At 44.2% G+C, this 23,745-nt stretch overlaps 1 protein-coding gene across 1 annotated transcript in view; it reads left to right on the top strand.

The window, feature by feature from the left end:
* The window catches only part of CCDC85A (coiled-coil domain containing 85A), a 176,734-nt gene extending 155,571 nt beyond the window's left edge, over positions 1-21,163 (top strand). Inside the window, exon 4 of the mRNA XM_063125374.1 lies at positions 20,961-21,163. Within this exon, the coding sequence (XP_062981444.1) occupies positions 20,961-21,050 (90 nt within the window). The 3' untranslated portion in view covers positions 21,051-21,163. The remainder of the gene's footprint in view (positions 1-20,960) is intronic.
* Positions 21,164-23,745: the final 2,582 nt, after the last annotated feature.

Below are 23,745 nucleotides of genomic sequence, written 5' to 3'. Positions count from 1 at the left end.
ATGTTTGGAGTGGGTGGGGACTGATTCCTCCATGCTCCTTCTGACCTGGTGGGTACTGTATTGATTTCCCTGGTGGTCCACCATTTCTCCCCTTCCCCAGAATGCCCGTTAAAGTAAACCCCATGATGTAGCATCATTCTGGGCATCCTGAGGAAATAATTACGGCAGCTGCCAGTAGGGTGACCATATGGAAAGGAGGACCAGGCTCCTATATCTTTTAACAGTTGTATAAAAAAGGGAATTTCAGCAGGTGTCATTTGCATGCATGCAGCACCAGGTGAAATTCCCTCTTCATCATGACAGTTAAAGCTGCAGGAGCCCTGCCCTCTTTTGTATCTGGTCACTCAAGTATAGCTCCTGCAGCTTTAACTGTTGTGATGAAGAGCGAATTTCACCAGGTTCTCCATATATACAAATGACACCTGCTGAAACCTCAATGAACTCAAACACTGCGTATTCACTTATCTCTAGGTATCGGGGTTAAACCTGTTCAGGGGATAAAGAAAAAAAATGATTGGCACCAATGGGGCCCCCCTCCCTCTTTCTTTAGCTCCTGCATGGGATCAGGGTGAATTTCAGGGGCAGGGAAAGCTGCCGGGTGGGAAAGTTTAACTATTCCTGCGTGTGATGGCCCTGATCTAGATTGGGGTTGTATGTAGGGTGACCATATGAAAAGGAGGACAGGGCTCCTGTATCTTTAACAGTTGCATAGAAAAGGAAATTTCAGTAGGTGTCATTTGTATACAAGGAGAACCTGGTGAAATTCCCTCTTCATCGCAACAGTTAAAGCTGCAGGAGCCCTGCCCTCTTTTGTATCTGGTCACGCTAGTATAGCTCCTGCAGCTTTAACTGTTGTGATGAAGAGGGAATTTCACCAGGTTCTCCATATATACAAATGACACCTACTGAAACCTCAATGAACTCAAACACTGCGTATTCACTTATCTCTAGGTATCGGGGTTAAACCTGTTCAGGGGATAAAGAAAAAAATGATTGGCACCAATGGGGCCCCCCTCCCTCTTTCTTTAGCTCCTGCATGGGATCAGGGTGAATTTCAGGGGCAGGGAAAGCTGCCGGGTGGGAAAGTTTAACTATTCCTGCGTGTGATGGCCCTGATCTAGATTGGGGTTGTATGTAGGGTGACCATATGAAAAGGAGGACAGGGCTCCTGTATCTTTAACAGTTGCATAGAAAAGGAAATTTCAGTAGGTGTCATTTGTATACAAGGAGAACCTGGTGAAATTCCCTCTTCATCGCAACAGTTAAAGCTGCAGGTGCCCTGCCCTCTTTTAAATTTGGTCACTCTAGTATAGCTCCTGCAGCTTTAACTGTTGCGATGAAGAGGGAATTTCACCAGGTTCTCCATATATACAAATGACACCTGCTGAAAATCCCCTATTTATTTATTTATTTATTTATTTATTACATTTTTATACCGCCCAATAGCCGAAGCTCTCTGGGCGGTTCATAAAAATTAAAACCATAGTAAAACAACCAACAGGTTAAAAGCACAGATACAAAATATAGTATAAAAAGCACAACCAGGATAAAACCACGCAGCAAAATTGATATAAGATTAAAATACAGAGTTAGAACAGTAAAATTTAAATTTAAGTTAAAATTAAGTGTTAAAATACTGAGAGAATAAAAAGGTCTATGCAACTATTAAAGATACAGGAGCCCTGTCCTCCTTTTCATATGGTCACCCTAGTTGTATGTCCTTCCAAATAAAAACACACACCTTAGGATCAGGTATATGTTACACATTTAATGTAGTGTGTAGCTTAGCCCTTAAACATAAGTTAACCTTCTCTTCATCGGGGCTAGAGATTTTGGCTCCCTAGGCAGACGCCGTGCCACCATCCTGCTATGCCTGATAAGTGTATAGGATCTTCTCACAGACTCAATTTGTGGCGCAAGGAGAATCCAACTTTACAAGGGCACAATTATTGCAGGCTGGGGAGTGAAATAAATGTGTGTGTGTGCACAGCCAATGGGAATTAAAGCAGACAGAAAGGGATGGGAGCAGGGGATTGTTCTGTTTTATGAGCCTGGCACAGGATTCACTATTAAATAGTTTTTGGTTTTCTACTAAGGGTCCCATTAGGATGTCATCAGGGGCAGATGGGGAAGTCTGCTCTTCAAGCCATCCAGCTAGCTTCAATGAACAGGCCTCCTCACCTTCTCAGCAGCCTGAAGTGGTGGTTAATGCCCTCAAGGTAACACGCTTTGCTGTGTTTGGCACATCTGTATGCCGACCCTGCCATCTGTATGTCCTGTGACCATCCGTGATCCATTGCACCCAACACATCAGTATTTTTCAGAGGGCAACCATGATGAGCCCCAAACGTTACTTGATCTCCCATGCGTTTCTCCACATGTTTCACCCATTATGTATCACCCATCTCGACTCGGGCGGTCAACCAGTGTGGTTTGTCCTGCAGGGTAGGAAAACCTGCATTTGCAGGAATCCTATGAGCAGTAGGGCTGTGCACAGACCCCCCGAACCGCTTTGTGGCCCGATCCGGAACCGCTTCGGGCAGATCTGACCCACTCCGCTCCGCTCTACGGAGCGAGATCCAGAGGGGCAGATCGAGATTTTGCCCCCTTCCCTACTTACTTGCCTCTGCAGCGGATGGCGGAGGCAGGTAAGTGGGGAAGGGGGGACAAAATGGGGGCCGAATAAGTCCCCCCTGCCCCCTTACCTGGCTCCACTGCTGTCACCGCAGGTAAGCCCCCATCATCCCCCACTTACCTGCCCGCGTTGCGGTCCGGCGCAGGCTTCAACAATTCCTGTCTAGGAAGTAGTGAGTGAGAGGGTCACCTCCTTCCCTCCCTGTTTGGAATCCTCTTCCATAAAATGCAATGAGTTGCTATTATGGCAGGAGGGTGGGGGGTAAGGGAAGGGTTTACAGGAAATTACCTCCTAATTTTCCTCATCCTTTGTTGGGGGGATGTCGAGGAACATTTCGGAGGAAAAATTACTTTCTCCAACATTTTCTGCAATTCAGAAAAAAATAAATATTTTAATATTTCATATTCTGATGAAATATTTAACAGTTTAATAAGAAAGGAAAGCTAAAGTATGCATTATGCACATATGCGCTGTGTCATGGGTTCCAAATCTGTTTGTTTCTTTTTCCAAAGGTCCTGCCTGGCACACACACACACACACTGCACACACTGCATTTTACCACCTACTTTTGTGAGGTTCAGGTATCAGATGACGGCTCCTTTTTCCTGGGGATGGTTTGGACGTTTGGTCTTTGTGAATTCCTATACGAAGTGACCTGAGCCGCACCTTTTGAACTAATGTGTGAATTGGACTTCATGCTTCCCCAAATGTTGTAACGCAGTTCTCACCCGTTTAAGTGTATCAGTTATGTGTCAAGTTGGGGTTATACTTACTAAGCCATCCAGCCAGAGTGAGAAGTCTTCTGCTTGGTGCAGGCATGGCTGATGTTCCTAACATCCACCGGGACAGCTCTTTGCTACAGCTGAGTAAATACATCATGTCTCCCATTTTTAGGAAAGGTAACTAAAAAAATAATATTTATTGAAATATGGATTTTGAAAGCTATTTCAATGTGTGTTTTCCTTTCAAAATGTGTATGTAAACTACACATTTACAACCTAGAGAAAATACACATTGACTGCATTCAGACAACAGGATAGTCAACGATGGAGTAATAATCAACTCGACAGTAGTTTATCTAGGGGTACTCCCCACATAATATGGTAATGATCAACCGTGGTGTGTATTAGGATCAGCGTTGAGTTGACTATTAATCCATGCTGAGTTGACTCACTCATCCCCCACCCTCTCTTCCTCCTCAGTCCTCCTGCTAGTATCCCATCAGCCATTGCTGCTGAAAATCTATCCAGCCAGCTGGACTAGAGGGGCAGCCACCGCTTTCACTGCTCTTGCCTCACGACTCTGTGGCTGACAAAATAACCAATGGTATCCTCTACACAACACGATAACCAATGGTGGTTCAAATAGCCAACTCTGCACAGTTGGTTATTTGCATTGGTTATTTCATCCAAATAACCAACTGTTGGTTAAAAAACTCCATCCACACAACATGGTGGGTTAAATAACCAACTGTTGACTATTTAAACCACCAATGGTTATCTTGTTGTCTGAACCCAGTCCCTGAAATATTGCCTTAAAATACTCTTACATGGTTCAGCAAACTGGGCTGCCCTAGTGAATGGTGTGGGTGGGTGGAAGCGGTCAGGAATGTATAAAAATGAAATAAATAAATAAATAAATAAATAAATTTCTCACTCCCAAGCAGGAACCTTCTCTCTCACACGCTGTGCATGTTCAGATAGAAGTATCATTTCCTGCTAGCAGCCCCTGTCCTGTCTTTAGGAAGTCAGTTCTATTAGCAGTTATTCATTTGGGAAGCACACATTAGATATGAGAAACAAACCCATTTCCCCCCCATCCCTGGATGACAGAGCTCAACATGAAATAAATTTGAGCAATAGCTCTGTACAATAGCATGCCTGTGAGTAGCCATGTTGGAGTACAAGCCCAACACATGTGCACTAGCATACCAGGCAGAGTAGGCGTGCAAGTGGGAAAAGGGCTGTGCTGCAGCACACCAATTCTGCTCACAGAAGTCATGCAAGGCTAATTGTATGTGCAAGCGCCCGGTCAAGAGTTGGGTGTGGTGGCTCTGTCTGGTCCATGAGTAAACTGTAGGTGGCAGCCTTATTGATGAAGAACCATCTGGACTGGGACTAAGTCTGCCCAGGTAGGCTGTTCATTGGATCCTTCTGAGCAAGGAGTATAGATAGTTTCCTTTTCTAGCAGCACCTTGCTTTGGAACCACAGCTTTCCCGAGATCTGTTCCTGTATCCTTGATTGGTCCTCTGTAGAGAAGTCTGAGAATATTGTTTGCAAATCACGCTAACACAACTCTGTATGTGCACACAAATGCAATTTTTGGGAAAGCTTGGCAAGTTCCCAAACTTGTGTTCAAAAGTTTGCGTATCCACTTACCAAAAGTGCACATTTGTGCACTTTCAAAAATCATGCATGTGCTAGGGTGACCATATGGAAAGGAGGACTGGGCTCCTGTATCTTTAACAGTTGCATTGAAAAGGGAATTTCAGCAGGTGTCATTTGTATATATGGAGAACCTGGTGAAATTCCCTCTTCATCACAACAGTTAAAGCTGCAGGAGCTCTGCCCTCTTTTGCATCTGGTCACTCTACAAAAGAGGAGCCCTGTCCCCCCTTCCGTGTGGTTGCCCTAGCATATGCACACATACACAAGTGCACAAATCCCCCCTCCAATCTTCACTTTCACCCTTTAGCCTATGGAGGGAAATGCATGGTTTTGATCTGGAGTTGTTCAGAATAGAAATTGAAAATTTAATTGTCAACGCAGCATGCAGAAATCCTTGCCCCAGTTTATGCATTCTCTGGGGTAGTGAAGTGAGTCCCTTCTCTACAGAGTCCCAGGTCTCTGCATGAGTGAGCTTTTAAAAAAAAGAGAGAAAAAAGCATATTTATTCAATTAGGATTTAAAAAATCCAGTCTCATTCAGGTAAAATGAGGTGAAACAAGTTTCCTTCTTTTTTTAATCAATTTTTTTATGGTTTCGCAAACATACATAACATAAAAGCATTACATAATGACATTAGATCCGAGGAAAAGGGAAAAAAGGAAAAAGGGAAGGAAAAAAATACACACACAAAGGTTAAGTTATATTTTGGCTCTCTACATATCACAAATGTGAATTATATTCTCTCCTTGTTTGATACATTGAATACAATAATCGAATTATTTTTCTTTCTTCTAAGTTAACTATGGCCACAGCTAGACCTAAGGGATCATCCAGGGTTCGCCCCTGCCTGAGCACTGGATCCCCTGTGTGTCACCTAGATGAACAGGTTTGACCTCTGGACGATCCAGGACCGCTCTGGACCGCTCACTCCCATTCACTCTCCCCCCCCCACAGGGAGAGTAACTAGGCAGTGAGTGTAACTAGCCTGCCGTTCCCATTCATAAATGCACAATAGCAATTGTACTCCTCTTTGAAATTGTGCACTTAATTACTGCTTTACAAAGAGAGAACAGCTAGCCTGCTTTGATGACTTTTCTGTGTGTCTCTGGGGGGAAGGAGGAGGAGGAGGCGGTGGCTTAGTTCCAGTAGGGACAGTGGAGGCAGCAGCAGCCCCTGTTGCTGACTCCAGAGCTCCAGCAGAAGGAGGCAATTTCAGCTCTCTTGCTCCCTGCAGAAGCATGGGGCCTCCTGTCTGCTCACCCGTCTGCTCCTGGGGTTCGATAGGTTTTATCACACCAGCGTTATACTGTGCAATCACTGCAAATTGCATGCAAAGGACTCCAAAGTTTTCCAGTTTATAATCTGTTTTGATTGTGAAGTAGTCCCATGCATACTGCTTTAATTGTGCTATAAAGCCCAAAGAATCGACCTATTTTGCTACTAGTTTTGGAGAGAATCGTTTGTTGTTTTCCGAGCGGCCACTGGGGGCGCAAGAGCAGAATTCGATAAGTTTAAAGAAAAATTAAACAAATGCTTACATCTATGTAAGTTTTAAAGATAAAGACATCAAAATTGGCACAGTAATAGATATTAAGGAGAGCTTTAAGCATAACAAATTTGAATTGGATTGGGTCATCCGTTGATTTTTTAATGATTTTTTACATTTCCCTCCTTAAACCCATTTCCTGGTATGCAAAGGATCTTAGGAGTGCTGCCGCCCGGGGTGTGATTTAGCTAACAACAACAACAATGGCGACAGCTTAGCGCTGTAGGGGATAATTCGAGGGAAACAGGTACGTGGGATGAAGCTAAATATTGGTTCAATGAAAACCGTATATAAAAGGCAGGAGCCACACCATTGCTTTATAGCAGTACTGAAGTGCACTGCAGGATCTACACTACTGCTTTATAGTGGTACTCATAAAATCATAGAATAGCAGAGTTGGAAGGGGCCTACAAGGCCATCGAGTCCAACCCCCTGTTCAATGCAGGAATCCACCCTAAAGCATCCCTGACAGATGGTAGTCCAGCTGCCTCTTGATGGCCTCTAGTGTGGGAGAGCCCACAACCTCCCTAGGTAACTGATTCCATTGTTGTACTGCTCTAACAGTCAGGAAGTTTTTCCTGACATCCAGCTGGAATCTGGCTTCCTTTAAGTTGAGCCCATTATTCCGTGTCCTGCACTCTGGGAGGATCGAGAAGAGATCCTGGCCCTCCTCGGTGTGACAACCTTTTAAGTATTTGAAAAGTGCTATCATGTCTCCCCTCAATCTTCTCTTCTCCAGGCTAAACATGCCCAGTTCTTTCAGTCTCTCTTCATAGGGCTTTGTTTCCAGACCCCTGATCATCCTGGTTGCCCTCCTCTGAACACGCTCCAGCTTGTCTGCATCCTTCTTGAATTGTGGAGCCCAGAACTGGACGCAATACTCTAGATGAGGCCTAACCAGGGCCGAATAGAGAGTGATTTGGAAGCTGTACTTCTATTAATGCAGCCCAAAATCGCATTTGCCTTTCTTGCAGCCATATCACACTGTTGGCTCATATTCAGCTTGCGATCTACAACAATTCCAAGATCTTTCTTGTTAGTAGTATTGCTGAGCCAAGTATCCCCCATCTTGTAACTGTGCATTTGGTTTCTATTTCCTAAATGTAGAACTTGGCATTTATCCCTATTAAATTTCATTCTGTTTTTTTCAGCCCAGCACCCCAGTAATGAAGTGCACTGACAACTAGTGGGGCCCATGACACAACTACCCTAAGCAGGATATAACACTATGAAAGTGGTATGTGTCAATAGATCCCAACAGTGGTCAGTGGACTTCAATACTGCTATAAAGCAGTCATGTGGCTCCTGCCTTTTATATACCACTTTCATACCACTTTCATAGTGGAATATCTGCTTGGTGTAGATGAGTCCTGGCTTTAATTTCACTGTAGATCTCAGCTCATAGATTTACCAGGGTGGTACTATCCCTCACATCTTGGCAGAACAAGCTCACTCATGCAGAGACATGGGACTTTGCAGGGAGGGAGACTCCCTCCCTCCCAAAGAATGCATAACCTGGGCCCAGGATTTCTGCATGCTGCGTTGACAATTATATTTTCAATTTATGTTCTGAACGACTCCGCTACTCCGCGATTGTCAATGCTGCCTGCGTATTCCTAGCCCACAAAAGCACATTAATGTTTTCATTTGCAGATGAAAAGCAAATTTTTGTTTTAGTGCTATAATGTGCATTTTTTGCTTTCCGTACTCCCCTCAATGTGTGCAAGTCTTGGAAGCTCAAGAAAATGTAGATTAAGACTGTAACCTTAGTGAGACAAATGCGGGGAGGGGGGGATCCGTAAGAGAAATGTGCAATGTAAGTTTAAATATGCTTCATTTTGTATTCTCTCTTTGAAGCTCAAAATCATCTTCAGAGAAATGTTATGAATTTTTTAAAATGCTGACAATGTGCCTTGGAAGTATTTTAATATGGAAATGAAACCAATTACCCCTTAATTCTCCTGTAGTGTGAATTTATCGACTTTATGTGAGTGTGAACACTGTGCTGCTTAGGTCAGCTATGAATGTTGTACATTCTCCCCATGTAAAATGGGGTCCAGAGGCTAAGAAACCCGCTTTGGGAGTCAAAACCATCTTGCACTTTATACTCTATAAAGGACCTTTGTGAAAGAAAGCACTGTTCAGTGCGACGATGAGCAGGCTTTTTCCTATTTGTTTGTCAGTCTGGATATGTAGCTAGTCCCATTTGGAAAAAAAACAGAGGGTGGGTATGAATAGAAAACATATTGATATAGAAAACATGGTCTATACAGCATTGTCTGATCCTTTCATCTCTCTGTTAGAGAACTGTGTAAAAAACTGTCTTGATAGGTCAAACCCAACTTTGGAAATTTGATTAGGTTGCCTACCATAGGAACATGAGCTTTGAGGAGTCAAACCGTTTAGGGTGACCGTATGACCGGATCTGCCCGGATTTGTTTGGGTTTTTGATGACAAATCCAGGAGGGGGGGGAAATCCGGATTTTTCCAAAGAGCAGCTCTAATGGGAATTAACAAAAATGCTTTTAACTCCGTCATTTTTTAAGATAAAGACATGAAACTTGGCACGATGGTAGCTCTTCAGAAGGGCTTTAGTCATACCAAATTTGAAACAGATCCGTTCATCCATTGATTTTTTAGGATTTTTTTTTAAATTGAGGTTTTAAAATTATTATTTTTAAAATCGTCATTTTTAAAGATAAAGAGATGAAAGTTGGCACCATGACTGCTCTTAACAAGGACTTTAGCTATGCCAAGTTTCAAACAGATCTGTCCATCCATTGAGTTTTAGGATTTTTTTTTAAAGTTTGAGGTTTTAAAATTATTTTTTAAAAATAATTTTAACATGGCGACCATGTTGTCCTCCTTTTTGGTTTCCAAAATATGGTTACCCTAGTCAAACCACTGTTGATAATGGGTGGGATCCAATGTTAGTCCTACTTAGAGTAGACCTATTGAAATATAGGTTAGTCATTAATAACTGAAGTTATTCTACATAGGAGTAACATTGGATATCACCCGTAATCTCCTAATGATCCTGTTCAGTCAACACACTAAGCCACCTTGGTTAAGCAGTTTGAGCTTAACATGATGGGTGTTATGTGAACCATGACTTGGGCTAGACTTAAGGTTTATCACTGGATCGTCCAGGGGTCAAACCTGTTCATCTAGGTGACACACAGGGGATCCAGTGCTCAGGCAGGGGCGAACCCTGGATGATCCCAGGAGAAACCTTAGGTCTAGCTGTGACCTCTGTGTGCTTTGTGAACCATTCCTAACCATGGTGGCTACATAACCACGGTTTAAACATGCTCATTAATCATTTGCTGCAAAAGGGTTAGTGGCCTAACCATGGTTTAACGTGTTGTCTGAATAGGCCCAATTTCTCCTTGGCTTAAACCAAATCAGGATTGGTTACCTTTTATTCAAGGATTTGGTGTTCCCTATTATTGCATTTGGGGAGTGGTCCATTAGGCCAGGCCAAAGGAAGATAAGCAAATAAGAAAAAGCAAAACAGACCAACAACTGCACATTGGCAAAAGGTCATTTTACTGATTAAAGACAATTGTAGGGGTTAAGAAAGGCAAATATAATCACCACTTCTGTGTCACAGAATTGCAGTGCAAAGTTTTAGTTTTATACTGGGATGAGGTCTTTTTGTTTGGAGGATAACAGACTTTGTGAGCCCGTAACTCCCATATACCTCACTAGCTTTGGGGGCTCAGGAGTTGGGGTCTTGCATGGGACATTCATCTCTTCTTGTTCTGACCTAAGAAGGGCCTCTTGGCACAACCTCAAGGTATAGGCTGATATACCAACTGCGCCCTTATCTGGACAGAGATAGCCTCGCTACAGTGATCCATGCTCTGATAACCTCTCGTTTGGATTACTGCAATGCGTTATACGTGGGGCTGCCTTTGAAAACGGTCCAGAAGCTTCAGCTGGTACAAAACAGGGCAGCACGGTTACTAACAGGGACTGGCTGACGAGACCACATCACGCCAGTCCTTTTCCAGCTTCATTGGCTGCCAGTCCAGGTGCGGGCCTGTTTCAAAGTGCTGGTATTACCATTTAAAGCCCTAAACGGCTTGGGGCCAGGCTATCTGAAGGAACACCTCCTCCCATATGTACCTGCCCGGACCCTAAGGTCATCCTCAGGGGTCCTTCTCCGCGAGCCCCTGCCAAAGGAAGTGAGGCAGGTGGCTACCAGGAGAAGGGCCTTCTCTGCTGTGGCACCCCGGCTGTGGAATGAGCTCCCTAAGGAGGTTTGCTTGGCACCTGCATTATATGCTTTTAGATGCCAGGTGAAGACCTTTTTTATTCTCCCAGCATTTTAACAGTCTATAAATAAATTTTAACTTGGTGTTTTAAATTTGTTTTTTTGCATTGCTGCTGTTTTTATCTGGTTGAGCTTTTATATTGTATTTTATATTATGGTTTTATACTGTTGTTTTATACGTTGAATGTTTTTAATTTTTGTGAACCGCCCAGAGAGCTCCGGCTATTGGGCGGTATAGAAATGTAATAATAAATAAATAAATAAATAAATAAATAAATAATAGGTTATCCTGGCCTAGCTGGTAAAGGGGGAGGGAAATAACACACAGACATTGCCCTGATTTGGCTGTACATTACAGCAAATTAAGAAACAAATCCAGTAGCTAGTTAATAAATAGGTAAATGGTCAAGCACAGAGATAACAGTCTAGCAAGAGAGCAATTCAAGTGAGAATACAGCAATGGTCAAATGCACATTATTACTAGGTAAAAGGGCAAGTTCTAAAAGAAAGATCTGAAGCACAGCCAAGGTCCAACCACAGGTGAGTAGTCAAACACAAATGCAGCCCAAGAAGCAAAGTCAAGCATTTCAGCCAGAGAAACAAGGACGCCCGCCACTGGAGTTGATAGGGACACATTGTCCCAACACATTATTATTATTATTTATTTATTTATTTATATAGCACCATCAATGTACATGGTGCTGTACAGAGTAAAACAGTGAATAGCAAAACCCTGCCGCATAGGCTTACATTCTAATAAAATCATAATAAAACAATAAGGAGGGGAAGAGAATGCAAACAGGCACAGGGTAGGGTAAACAGGCACTGGGTAGGGTAAAACTAACAGTATAAAGTCAGAACAAAAGCAAGTTTTAAAAGCTTTAGGAAAAAGAAAAGTTTTTAGCTGAGCTTTAAAAGCTGCGATTGAACTTGTAGTTCTCAAATGTTCTGGAAGAGCGTTCCAGGCATAAGGGGCAGCAGAAGAAAATGGACGAAGCCGAGCAAGGGAAGTAGAGACCCTTGGGCAGGCGAGAAACATGGCGTCAGAGGAGCAAAGAGCACGAGCGGGGCAATAGTGTGAGATGAGAGAGGAGAGATAGGAAGGAGCTAGACAGTGAAGTTTACATAGGCCTTAGCTAGACCTACTGGTTAGCCTGCGATGGAGGAGATAAGATCTCACAATGTGTTTATGGCGAGATCCCTCCCCTGTTTACACACGATGGCGACGCCCTCAGAAAGAGAGGCGTTGCACCCGCCATTTTTTTGGATTAAAGGGGCAGCAGCGCAGAATGCTCGTGCGCAAAAGGTAAGTTTTTTATTAATTTAAATTATTTTCCCCACTCCCCACGCCCTCCCCCAATGGGTGCAACTCCATCGGAGGTAGGGAATCGCGAGGAGCTGGGTCAAGCTGCGGCGCCTGGCCACACGTTCCACAGCAGAAAAACCAAGGCTAAAGGGGAGGGCGAGATCCTGGGGCAATGGAGGGATCATCCCTCCCTGATCCCAGGATCCTCTGTGCACCATGTGGACGCACAGGGATGATCCCAGGTATCACCCCGGGATTTTGCCCTGTCTAGCTATGGCCATGGCCAGAGTTTTCAGAGCCCCACTCAGGGCTCAGCTGCAGTTCATCACAAAAGCTCTACTTGTGAGTAGGGCCTTGCTCACCAGGAGGCCTTTACTCCTGAGGAGCCCTGCTTTGCAACCAAGCGCTTCTTCTCAAAGGAGTGCTAGTGGGTTGCAATTTGAAACAATGCTTTCCGGGACTAGGTGGTCACGTTTCCCTACTATTCCGAGGAGAGACCCACAACCATCTCCCCTGAGGGCCCAGGCTCCCCCAGATCTCCTTACATGGGTTCTCCCTTGATGTTGCCCATCTCTGCGACCTCTAGCTCCTCCTCTGAGGAAGTTTTCTCCCACAGGGGCATGACATGTATTCTTCCCCTTTGTACTGCCCAAGGTAATTTGGCTGGTTGTATATTCTTTCTTTCTTCCTTCCTTCCTTCCTTCCTTCCTTCCTTCCTTCCTTCCTTCCTTCCTTCCTTCCTTTATATCCCACCCTATATCACAAGGATCTCAGGGTGGCGTACAGATAAAATCATACATATAAAATAGAACAACAAATATACAATTCTAAAACAAATCAAACCATTAATACGTTAAAACCAATATGAAATTTTAAAACAGTAAAATGCAATTAAAACAAGACAGTGTGCAGGCTGGTGGATTTAGCCATCAAAGGCCATGTCTTAACCTGGTGCTGCAATAAAGCCAGTGCCGTCGCCAGTCGGGCCTCCAGCGGGAGGGCATTCCACAACCGGGGTGCCACAACAGAGAAAGCCCTCTCCCATGTCCCACCATAGTGTATATCTTGCATTGGTGGGGCACGGAGATGGGCTCCTCCAACAGATCTCAGGTCTCGGGCAGGCAGATAGAGTAAAACAAACAAATAAATAGGTCCTGTTTTGGAGACTTGACTACTGCTTGCTGATATTGTCAATCTAGATTTCAAAATGACCTCACCTTTCAATAAACCCTTTAGCAAATCCCAGGCGTGTTATCGATCTGTACTAGCCAGAAATTGCAGGTTCCCTCAGATTCCATATATTATAAACACAATATGGGCAGACTTTCAGCATCTGAACATAACAGCAGCCCCAGTGGATCAGACCAAAGTTCTGCCTAGCTTGTAATTTTGTTTCCTTCGGTGGCCATATAGAGGTCTCCAGAACCACACTGGTGTCTCCAGGAAGGGGACCTAAGGTCATTCTTGTTGAATCAGATCAAAGGTCTGTTTTTAATAGCAGCTTGCCAGGTGCCTCATAGAACGCTCAGAAGCATGGTGTCCAAGCATAGCCCTCCCTCGCTGTTAGTCTCTAGCATCTGGTGTTTATTTTCCTTGAGGCATGTATGCAAAAATCGTTATCCCACTTTTCCCCTCCAAAAGGAGTCGCTCCAAGTGGCTGAAGCCAGATACAAGAATAAATATAAGAGTCATCCATCATTAAAACAAGACGACCAGAATAAAATGAGCATCAAGCAAAACAGTAAGGGGGGGGAGTGTGTGTGTGTAGGGGGGAGGGGAGGGTAACAAACAAGTTAAGCAACAAAATCAAAAAGCTTTCTTAAAAGGAATTTTTTTTAAAAGAAATGTTTTAACAGAACACACATAGAGAGGGAAGTAACCAGTAAGCTTAGATACGCCTGGGGAACTTGGGTGGGAGAGTGCTGTTGCATCCTTGTCCTTTTTTTGTGTGGATCCTTGGTGGCCATGGTGTGAACAGAGTGCTGGTCCTTGGTCTGATCCAGCATGGCTCTTCAAGAAGGACGCAGACAAGCTGGAGTGTGTTCAGAGGAGGGCAACCAGGATGATCAGGGGTCTGGAAACGAAGCCCTATGAAGAGACTGAAACAACCGGGCATGTTTAGCCTGGAGAAGAGAAGATGGAGGGGAGACATGAGAGCACTCTTCAAATACTTGAAAGGTTGTCACACAGAGGAGGGCCAGGATCTCTTCTTGATCCTCCCAGAGTGCAGGACATGGAATAATGGGCTCAAGTTACAGGAAGTCAGATTCCAGCTGGATATCAGGAAAAACTTCCTGACTGTTAGAGCAGTGCGACAATGGAACCAGTTACCTAGGGTGGTTGTGGGCTCTCCCACACTAGAGGCAATCAAGAGGCAGCTGGACAACCATCTGTCAGGGATGCTTTGAGGTGGATTCCTGCATTGAGCGGGGGATTCAACTCGATGGCCTTTTAGGCCTCTTCCAACTCTACTATTCTATGATTCTATGATTCTTTACCACTTGGGTCAGGGAGTTCCACAAAAGGGGCACTGCCACAGGGAAATCATGTTGCCCCCAGACACGGCCACAACAGGTGATCTCAGTGGATGGGCAGAGGCTCATTGGAGATGGTCCTTCTTGTAGCTTGGTCCTAAATTGCTTTGGGCATTACAGGTAATATCCAACACCTTGAGTTGCACTGAGAAACAAACTGGCAGCCAGTGCAGCTGATCCAGTAAAGGAGTGACATCAGTAGAGGCTGGTGGCTCTGATTTCAGTGAGGCTGCGAATCCATTCTGGGTTTCTGTCACAACCAGCCAGAACTCTAAAGGAACCATCCATGGTGCTGAGTCTATTTTGGGGGATAGGGTTCTGCACCTTGGATAGCTCTTCTAGAGTTCTGGCAGGATCTGACTGAAACCCAGAATGGAATCAAATCCCATCCAAAATCAGAGCCACCAGCATCGACTGGGTTTCATGATCCGAGCACTTTGCCCTAGTCCAGAATTTAGCATCAGCATTCTGAAGAGTTGAACATTTCTGACCAGTTTTCAAGGGAGTTGCCAACAGAGTTGTCCAAACAAGCTGTAACTAATGCATGATGAACCATGGCCAGGTCTGACCATGCCAAGAATGGGTGCAGCTGGTACACTGGCCAAAGCAGGGCAAAAGCCACAGTAAACACCCAAACACCTAATAGTATGGCCAGTTCTAGGAATAATCCCAAGCTACGAACCTGATCTTTTAAGCAACCATGGCTGATAGCTATTTAGAAACCTACCCTATCCTCCATTCATTTCTTGATCTGAAGAAAATAATCTGCCTACCTATGATCATTCTACAGGCAAATATATTTCTGGTAGAGAAGGTTGGCATCTCCGGATGGGAGGCCGACTAAGTTGAGCTTGTGTCCCAATGAAATCAACTGGACAAGTTAGCCATGTCTTCAGTGGAACTAAGTGGAACTAACTCAGGCCTCAGCTAGACTTAGCGGTCTAGTGGGAAGGAGGGGTGAAGGTCTCGTGCTATTTTTATTGTGAAATCTCCCCCTCTGTTTACATGCGATGCTCGACGCCCTCGGAGGGCGAGGATGTCGCGGCCGCCATTTTAATTTTTTTCTTAAAGAAGAAGAGCGCACGAACACTCGTGCACAGAAAGGTAGGTTTTTTTTAAAATTTAAACTTAATTTTCCCCTCCCCCACCCCACCCCGATGGGTGCAGAGCTCCTGAGGGTCCCAGCTCCTCACAAGGAACCAGGATAACCTGCGATGCCCACCCACATGTTCCGCGGTCTCAGGATCATCCCGAGACTGCAGAAAAAGTTGGCTCAAAGGTGAGGGCGAGATCCCGGGGTAAGGGAGGGATTTTCCCTCCCTGATCCCAGGATCCCTTGTGTGTCATGTGGACACACAGGGATTATCCCTGGAATCACCCTGGGATTTTGCCCCATCTAGCTATGGCCTCAGTTGGGATTCGGCAGCATGTACATGGAAGTGGTGGTTAAGTATTCTGCTCAGCTAGAAACCCAATGTCATTTTCAGGACGTCTGACCATTGAAGTGAATTTAGGGTTTAGGTACGATTGTTGCTTCGCACACGGGCATTGGAAATGCTGCAAGAGAACGATGTAATTTTCTAATAGCTCGGGTGGGTGTCCTCCAATCAGCACACTCAGATTTTATGCAGTGCGTCCCTTCGCACTAGCTAGAGGTCATTATGGTCCTGGAAATAGAGGCAATTGAAAATGTCAAGTCACACTTTCTTGCTGCATCAGCATTATCTGCTGGGTAAATATTTTCTATTGCTCATTGAGCAGAAAACCAGTTGTTGGGAGATGCACTTTTTATATAATGAGAACTTTTGCTCCAGCCTCTTAGCTAAGAATCAATACCATAGCAACAAAACAGAAGGTTGTTGTGTGATATTTCTACAGATGCGTAGAGTTAAAGCAACCTTGAAAAAAAATGGGTGGGGGGAAGGAACAAGAAATATGTTTTGGTTTATTTATTACATTTATATACTACCTTTCCACTGGAAAATACTGTTTCATAACAGTAATAAAGCACAAACTGAAATACAACATTATAATTAAAACATAAATGCAAATAAATTAAAAGCACTTCATTAAAAAAGGGGGGGGGAAATAAAGAGCATCCACCAGTTAAAATCTAATTAAGCAATGTCATTTCAAAAGTTAAACGCCTGTCTGATTGCGAATATTTTGTCTGTTGGTAGAAGGGCAACAAAGATGGATAAAGGGACAACCGAAATCTTCAAGGGCTGGAGCAAATCCCATATGAGGAAAGGTTACAGTGTCTGGGGACTGTTCAGCTTTGAAAAAGGGTGAGTGAGGGGAGACATGATAGAGATGTCTATCTCTATCATGTCTCATGTTTAGTCTGGAGAAGAGAAGATTGAGGGGAGACATGATAGCACTCTTCAAATACTTGAAAGGTTGTCACACAGAGGAGGGCCAGGATCTCTTCTTGATCTTCCCAGAGTGCAGGACATGGAATAACGGGCTCAACTTACAGGAAGCCAGATTCCAGCTGGACATCAGGAAAAACTTCCTGACTGTTAGAGCAGTACAACAATGGAACCAGTTGCCTGGGAGGTTGTGGGCTCTCCCACACTAGAGGCCTTCAAGAGGCAACTGGACAGCCATCTGTCAGGTATGCTTTAAGGTGGATTCCTGCATTGAGCAGGGGTTTGGACTCGATGGCCTTATAGGCTCCTTCCAACTCTACTATTCTATGATTCTATGTACAAAGTTATGCATGGTGTATAGGGAGACATTGTTCTCTCTCTAGCATAATGCTAGAACCCAGTGTCATCTCATGAACCTGATTGGTCAGAGATTCAGGACAGATGAAAGGAAGTACTCCTCCACAGAACCCATATCTAAACTATGTAATTTGCTACCACAAGATGTGATGGTCATCAATTTGGATGACTTTAAGAGGGGATTAAACAAATTCATGGAAGGTAAGGCTATCAATGACTACTAGTCATGGCGAAGAGAACTACTTCCTGTATCAGAGATAGTTTGCCACTGTATACCAGTTGGGGAACATGAACAGGAGAGTGCCCTATTTTGGGCTTCCTGCAGGCATCTGTTCGCCTCCACCCACCTACCCCGGCCATATGAACAGAATACTGGACAAGATGGATCTTTGGCCTGATTCAGCATGGCTTTCCTTACATTTTCATGGTGCTAGCCTGGCCATCCATGGCAGGGAGTTTCAGAGCCCAGGAGCTGCCACCAAGAAGGTTTTTTCTCACATTCCTGGCAAATGTGCCTCTGAATGTGGTGGGACAGAGAGAAGACTATCTTCTAAGGATCTTAAATCCTGGGCAGGCTGATAAGGGAGAACATGATATGTCAAGTAGCCAGGTCTGAAGTCATGTAGGGCTTTAAAGGTCATAACTTAGCACCCCTCAGATTGTACCTGGGAATGGACCAGTAGCTAGTGAAGTTGATCTAACTAGGGATGCTCCGTATAATGGTCTAGCCACAGCATTCTGGACAAGCTAAAGTTTTGAAGGTTTTTTTTAAAAAATCAGCCTTACATAGAGAATGTTACAGTGCTCCAGACAGGATTGGATATCAATCAACATACCTGTTAGATGGAAAGGAGGATGCAGGGAAACCTCATTGTTCATACAGCAACACTAAGGGCACAGCCCCATGGATGGCAATACCAGTGAAGGTAAATTTATCTCTGTTTTTAATGGCCAATTATCATGTGTACATCACTGTTGAAGGAGAGTCCTTTTAGCTGGCTAGGTGCCCCCAATAACTCTTAGCAGAACTGTTCTACCAGCCTAGATTGCGTAACATCAGAAAAGCGAATTTGTGTAAGTTTGCTGTTTGTTTCCTATGAGCAAGGCAATTGTGAATCACCGTTTCTTTTTGATGAAAAGGAAGACGAAATGCCATGTGACTCCCCCCCATCTTTTCTTCCCCCCTTTTTTTTGGGGGGGGGCATGGTGCTACTCACCTGGGAAGGCCTCTTACCTTAGCAAGGTGGATGGCAAGCTGGAGCAACATCTACATTGCCTTCAGGTCCATTAATGTTGTAATCTGGGAAAAGGGGAAAAGATGGGAACAGTATTTCTCTCTGTGTGTAGTCTACCTGATATCACTTCTGAAGGGTACACTTGTCTAGAGGAAGAGGCTAGCTTGTGTACTGAGTAAGAGGTTAAACAGAGCTGCCTTTTATCAAAGAACTGGGCATGTTTAGCCTGGAGAAGAGAAGATTGAGGGGAGACATGAGAGCACTCTTCAAATACTTGAAAGGTTGTCACACAGAGGAGGGCTAGGATCTCTTCTTGATCCTCCTAGAGTGCAGGACACAGAATAACGGGCTCAAGTTAAAGGAAGCCAGATTCCGGCTGGACATCAGGAAAAACCTCCTGACTGTTAGAGCAGTACGACAAAGGAATCAGTTACCTAGGGAGATTGTGGGCTCTCCCACACTAGAGGCATTCAAGAGGCAGCTGGACAAGCATCTGTCAGGGATGCTTTAGGGTGGATTCCTGCATTGAGCAGGGGGTTGGACTCGATGCCCTTGTAGGCCCCTTCCAACTCTGCTATTCTGTGATTCTATGAAAGTCATGTGAGAGCAAAAGAGGGCAGCAACAAATGCAAGTGAACAAAAGACGAGATAAGCCTCAATATGGTACTGGGGTGGGGTGGGGATGGAATTTTAATACAATAGTGAAATGCCTGACATAGTTTGGCAGAAAACTTCCTTAGTGGCACAAGAATTCAATCTATTGGGTATTTCTAATAAGGCAACATTTCATAACATCATAGAGTTGGAGAGGACCTTGGAGGTCATCTAGTCCAACTGCCCGCTTTATGCAGGATCTGCTGTTTAGGATGCAACATCTCCCCTGCTGAGGTGGTCACCAGTGTTGAAAACGGATGACATCTTTTTCTGGAACTGCTGCAACATCATATTGGCAGTTTGGAGTTTGATAGGTGTGGATAAAATGTCTTGCTGGTACTCTGTACATGGCTGCATTCCTGCTCACTTTTGCCATGGGTTGCGAATGATAAGGAGAAGCTCCCATAGGTTGATTTTCCTTTGGCATAACGGGTGGTTATTTGGATGGTCTGACACCTCACAGGCAACATAGCAACAAGAATGCAACTCCTTGAAAGCATGTGAGATCTGGGTTGGTCCAGGAAATAATCAGCCATGACCTTGTCACATGTCAGATCATCAACGTCATCATTGTCATCATGCCCAAAGTCAGGAGACACAATACAAAAGGGAGAATGGAAGAGTGAGTGTAGAGGGAAACAAGCAAATGTGGGCATGTGCAAGTCAACGTAGTGATAATGTTGAATGTTTGTCGTAGCAAGACTGATGCAGATGGAACTTGGACAACTCTGCTGAAATGATCACTTAAGGTGGCTTTGTCACATCACTCCACAAACCTGCCCATGCACGTAAATCAATGCTGGGGCCCAACTCCAGAACCTAGCAATAAAAAGTCCCATTTTGGTAGGTATCAGGATCAGGGCATTCTCAGCAGTGGCCCAGCCTTTGTGGGATTCACTCCTCACCCTGAGGTTTCTGCTCCATCATTACCAGTTAAGAAAAGAAGATTTCTTTTGATTTTACTCTGCATTTTATTAATTGCTAGCCTGAGGATTTGTTCATTTTAAGATGTGTATGTGGATATGTTTTGAAGAATGGTCAGTTTAAATGCTATTAAAAGATGCCATTTAATAATGTGCTGCTTTTAATAATATGTTAGTTTTAAATGTTTTAATCAATTATATGTATTTTATGGTGTTCACATTTGTGTTGTACCCTGCCTTGATCCAGAGGGAGAGGTGGGTAACATATTCTTATTCTTATTCTTATTCTTATTCTTATTCTTATTCTTATTATTATTCTTATTATTATTATTATTATTATGTTTTACACCATCTCTTGAGGATTTTAAAGTCCTGAACCCCCTTTCAGGACTTAAAAGCCCTCAAAAGGTGATGCACGAACTATATAAGGAACATATTAATCATAATCATCCTAACACAATATTATCGTGTCACATGATATAGACTGTGCAGATGTTACAGCTGAAGGAAGCATGGTTAAATTGCTACAGGTATGCAATTTTTTAATGGCATCCTGATGGGAGCCAAAACATGTAGTTCAGCTCATAGTTCTTGGACCAAATAAAACCTCTCCCTGTACCGAATTTGAAATGAATATACGCAGTAGATGTACCGATCTAGAACATGGATGGTTCTGTGCGCTGAGCTGCAGGTTTCTGGTGAAGATGACTGATGTGCCTTTCTGTTTTCAGGTTGTGTGGAGGAAACTTGGAGATGCTGCAGGCTCGTGTCCTGGAATTAGACAACACTTGTCTGGAAACCAGTACAAAGGGCCAATGTGAATGGATACCAAAATGAGGAAGAGTTTCAAGTGCTGGCGGAATTGAATCTGTTCACAGCAACCTCTTTACTAACCGTGAGATAGCTCCAATCATTCTCTCGAATGCAACCTTCTTCTTTTTCTGCGAAGACTTTCGTGTTAAAGTATCCAGATCTCCTGGCCTTCAACATATACCACATATGCTGATGAGTCCAGCTCTGCTTCTGCCACAAGCATCTTCAGTGTATATATTAAAGGGAGGATCCGGCTGATTATCCACAAAGCTGTTCAGAATCTGACCCAGGAGGAAAACCCACAGAGGAAGTGCTTTCCTGAAAGAGAGAGTGCTTTGGTGGACTTCCCGTGACTTTTCCCCCCAGAAGCTTTTCACTGGATTGGAGAGATGCCAACAAGCTGTGCCTTTGGTCTTTCGCAGTTTGGAGAAAGTGGGTTCTCCCAGTTAGCCCTACACTTGAGTGTATAAAATGTTAGTTAATGGTGCTTAGGCAGATAGCAACTGAAACCATTTCCTTTCCAGTGTGTAGAATAATTGCATTCTGAGGTGCTAAAAAAAGGCCGTCAGGTCTCCGAACCAGCCAGTAGTGTAGCAAAGAAAACTACAGCACTGAAATTGAGGTGCGTCCCTTCCGCCAAACAACAACAAGAAGAATACTTTTAGTTTCATTCGCTTTGAATGCCTTCCTGCAAGCTGGTGTTTCACCTCTTAAGAGAAGGCATTCCCCCCTTAGCACAAATGCAACACTTCCAGCCCAATCCTAAGGCCATCCCATAATGGAGTCTCCAAGGGCCTGTTATGCTCTTATAGCGAGTGAAACATCCTGTTTGAGAGATCAGGTAGATCCATGAGCCAAAGTGAAGGAGGGCCATGCCCCTCCACCCAACCGCCCAATGGCTGCAGTGTGAGCCATTATTGAATCTGATTTGGGATCAGTTATGTTCTTTGGGTGAAGCAGGGAGAAGCTGAAGAAATATTCTGGAAAACAAGTGGATGGTTGTACAAAGGAGGATTGTCAGCATTGGGGGGAAACAGGCAAGGAACCACATACACAGAAGGAAGGATTTGTAGAAGCTAGAGGATGCTTTCAAAAGTTCACCTGACTAGAATGATCTCTTAAGGGCTGGATGTCCCAATTTCAGTGGGGATGTGATTCCATCCTGGGTTTCAGCCAGAACCAGCCAGAACTCTACAAGAGCTACCCAAAGTGCTGAACCCTATCCCTAAAATGGGATCATCATCTTGTACAGCTCCATTAGAGTTCTGACAGGTTCTGGGTGAAACCCTGAATGGATTCAGTGCACCACTTAAATCAGAACCACCAGCATTCACTGGTTCAGGGAATAGGATGTTCTGCAAATGTCCACACTTGCTAGGTTTTTCAGGCCAGCCAACTGATATCGGCTTCTAGATCTGAAAGACTCCCATTCCTCTCATGATAGTCAGTGCACATGCATATACCTGCTCCTGAAATAATCTTGAGTATCCAGGTGAATGTAATCCATGTTGTCTAGATGTCCATAAAATTAACCCTGATTCTAGATTATGTCTAGATTGGGTCTCTTAAGCCCTGGCACATATTGATGAGGTCATTGCTATGTACAAGACTCTGGAGACTTGAGACTCTATTGTAACTTTTGGGGTGCAAATAGGGATGTATGAGAATTTCATTCCTGTTTGCAAATTTGTGAGCATGTCCAATTCACAACCTTGAACATGAGCAGGAATGCAATTTTAGGGAAAGTTTCGCAACATCCAGAACTTGCATTCACATTCAAAAGTGCACACGTGTGCAAATGTACGCCGCCAAAAATGTGCATTTTCACATTTGCGCAAATCCCCCCTTTAAATCTGTGTTTTCACACTTCAACCTATGGGGGAAAATGAGCATTTTTGATTTGGAAAATTTGCACTTTTGAAAAGGTGCATTTTTTTTTACAATTGAGATAAATGTGCAGTTTTTAAAAGATACGTTTCCCCCAATTGAAAGTGCAGATTTTTCTGATTGGAATAGTAAAGATGCTTGCAGTCAGCAATGAGAACGAAGTGAAGCAAAGCTTCGAGGAGGGGTTCGCAGAACCCCCCAATACCTAGGCACAAATGATTTCTCCTCGCAGCCCCTCTTTTGGCATTACTTACTAGGGGCAGCAGAGAGGATTACTTTTGTAGCCCGAAAGCCCTTAAAAGATGCTTGGGTGCTCCTTTGAAGGCATGATGTGCTCCAGGCAGCTGGAGTTCCCATTATGCCCAGGTGTTCAGTATTGTAGGGGTGCATCTGGGGCTTTCTAGGTCACAAATCCACATCTGGTGAGGAATCCGGTGGGAGAGGGTGCAGAGAGTGGAGAGACCCCAATTTGGGGCCCACAGGCTTCACAGGAGCGCTGGCTATTCCAGCATGTGTGTCATCAGCTCATGCACAAGGCCCCCAGGGATTCTGCAGCTTTCATGGTGTCCAGGTGCCCTGGATAGGATACACCACACATGTATGGTGTCCAAGGTCCTAGGAAGGACGTTTCCTTGTACTGAGTCAAACCATTGGTCCATCTGTTCTTGCATTGTTGACACTGATTGGCAGCGGCTCTCCAGGGTTTCAAACAGGAACCTCTCCAGCCCTTCCTGGAGATGCTGGGAATTGAACCTGGGGCTTCCTACATACAAAGCATGTGCTCTGCTGCTGAGCCACGGCCTCCCCACAAAGTGG

The sequence above is a fragment of the Elgaria multicarinata genome, chromosome 4, assembly GCF_023053635.1.
Source record: "Elgaria multicarinata webbii isolate HBS135686 ecotype San Diego chromosome 4, rElgMul1.1.pri, whole genome shotgun sequence".
NCBI classification, from domain to species: Eukaryota; Metazoa; Chordata; class Lepidosauria; order Squamata; family Anguidae; genus Elgaria; species Elgaria multicarinata.
Note: the sequence above shows the minus strand (reverse complement) of the source record. Positions and strands in the feature narration are given on the sequence as shown.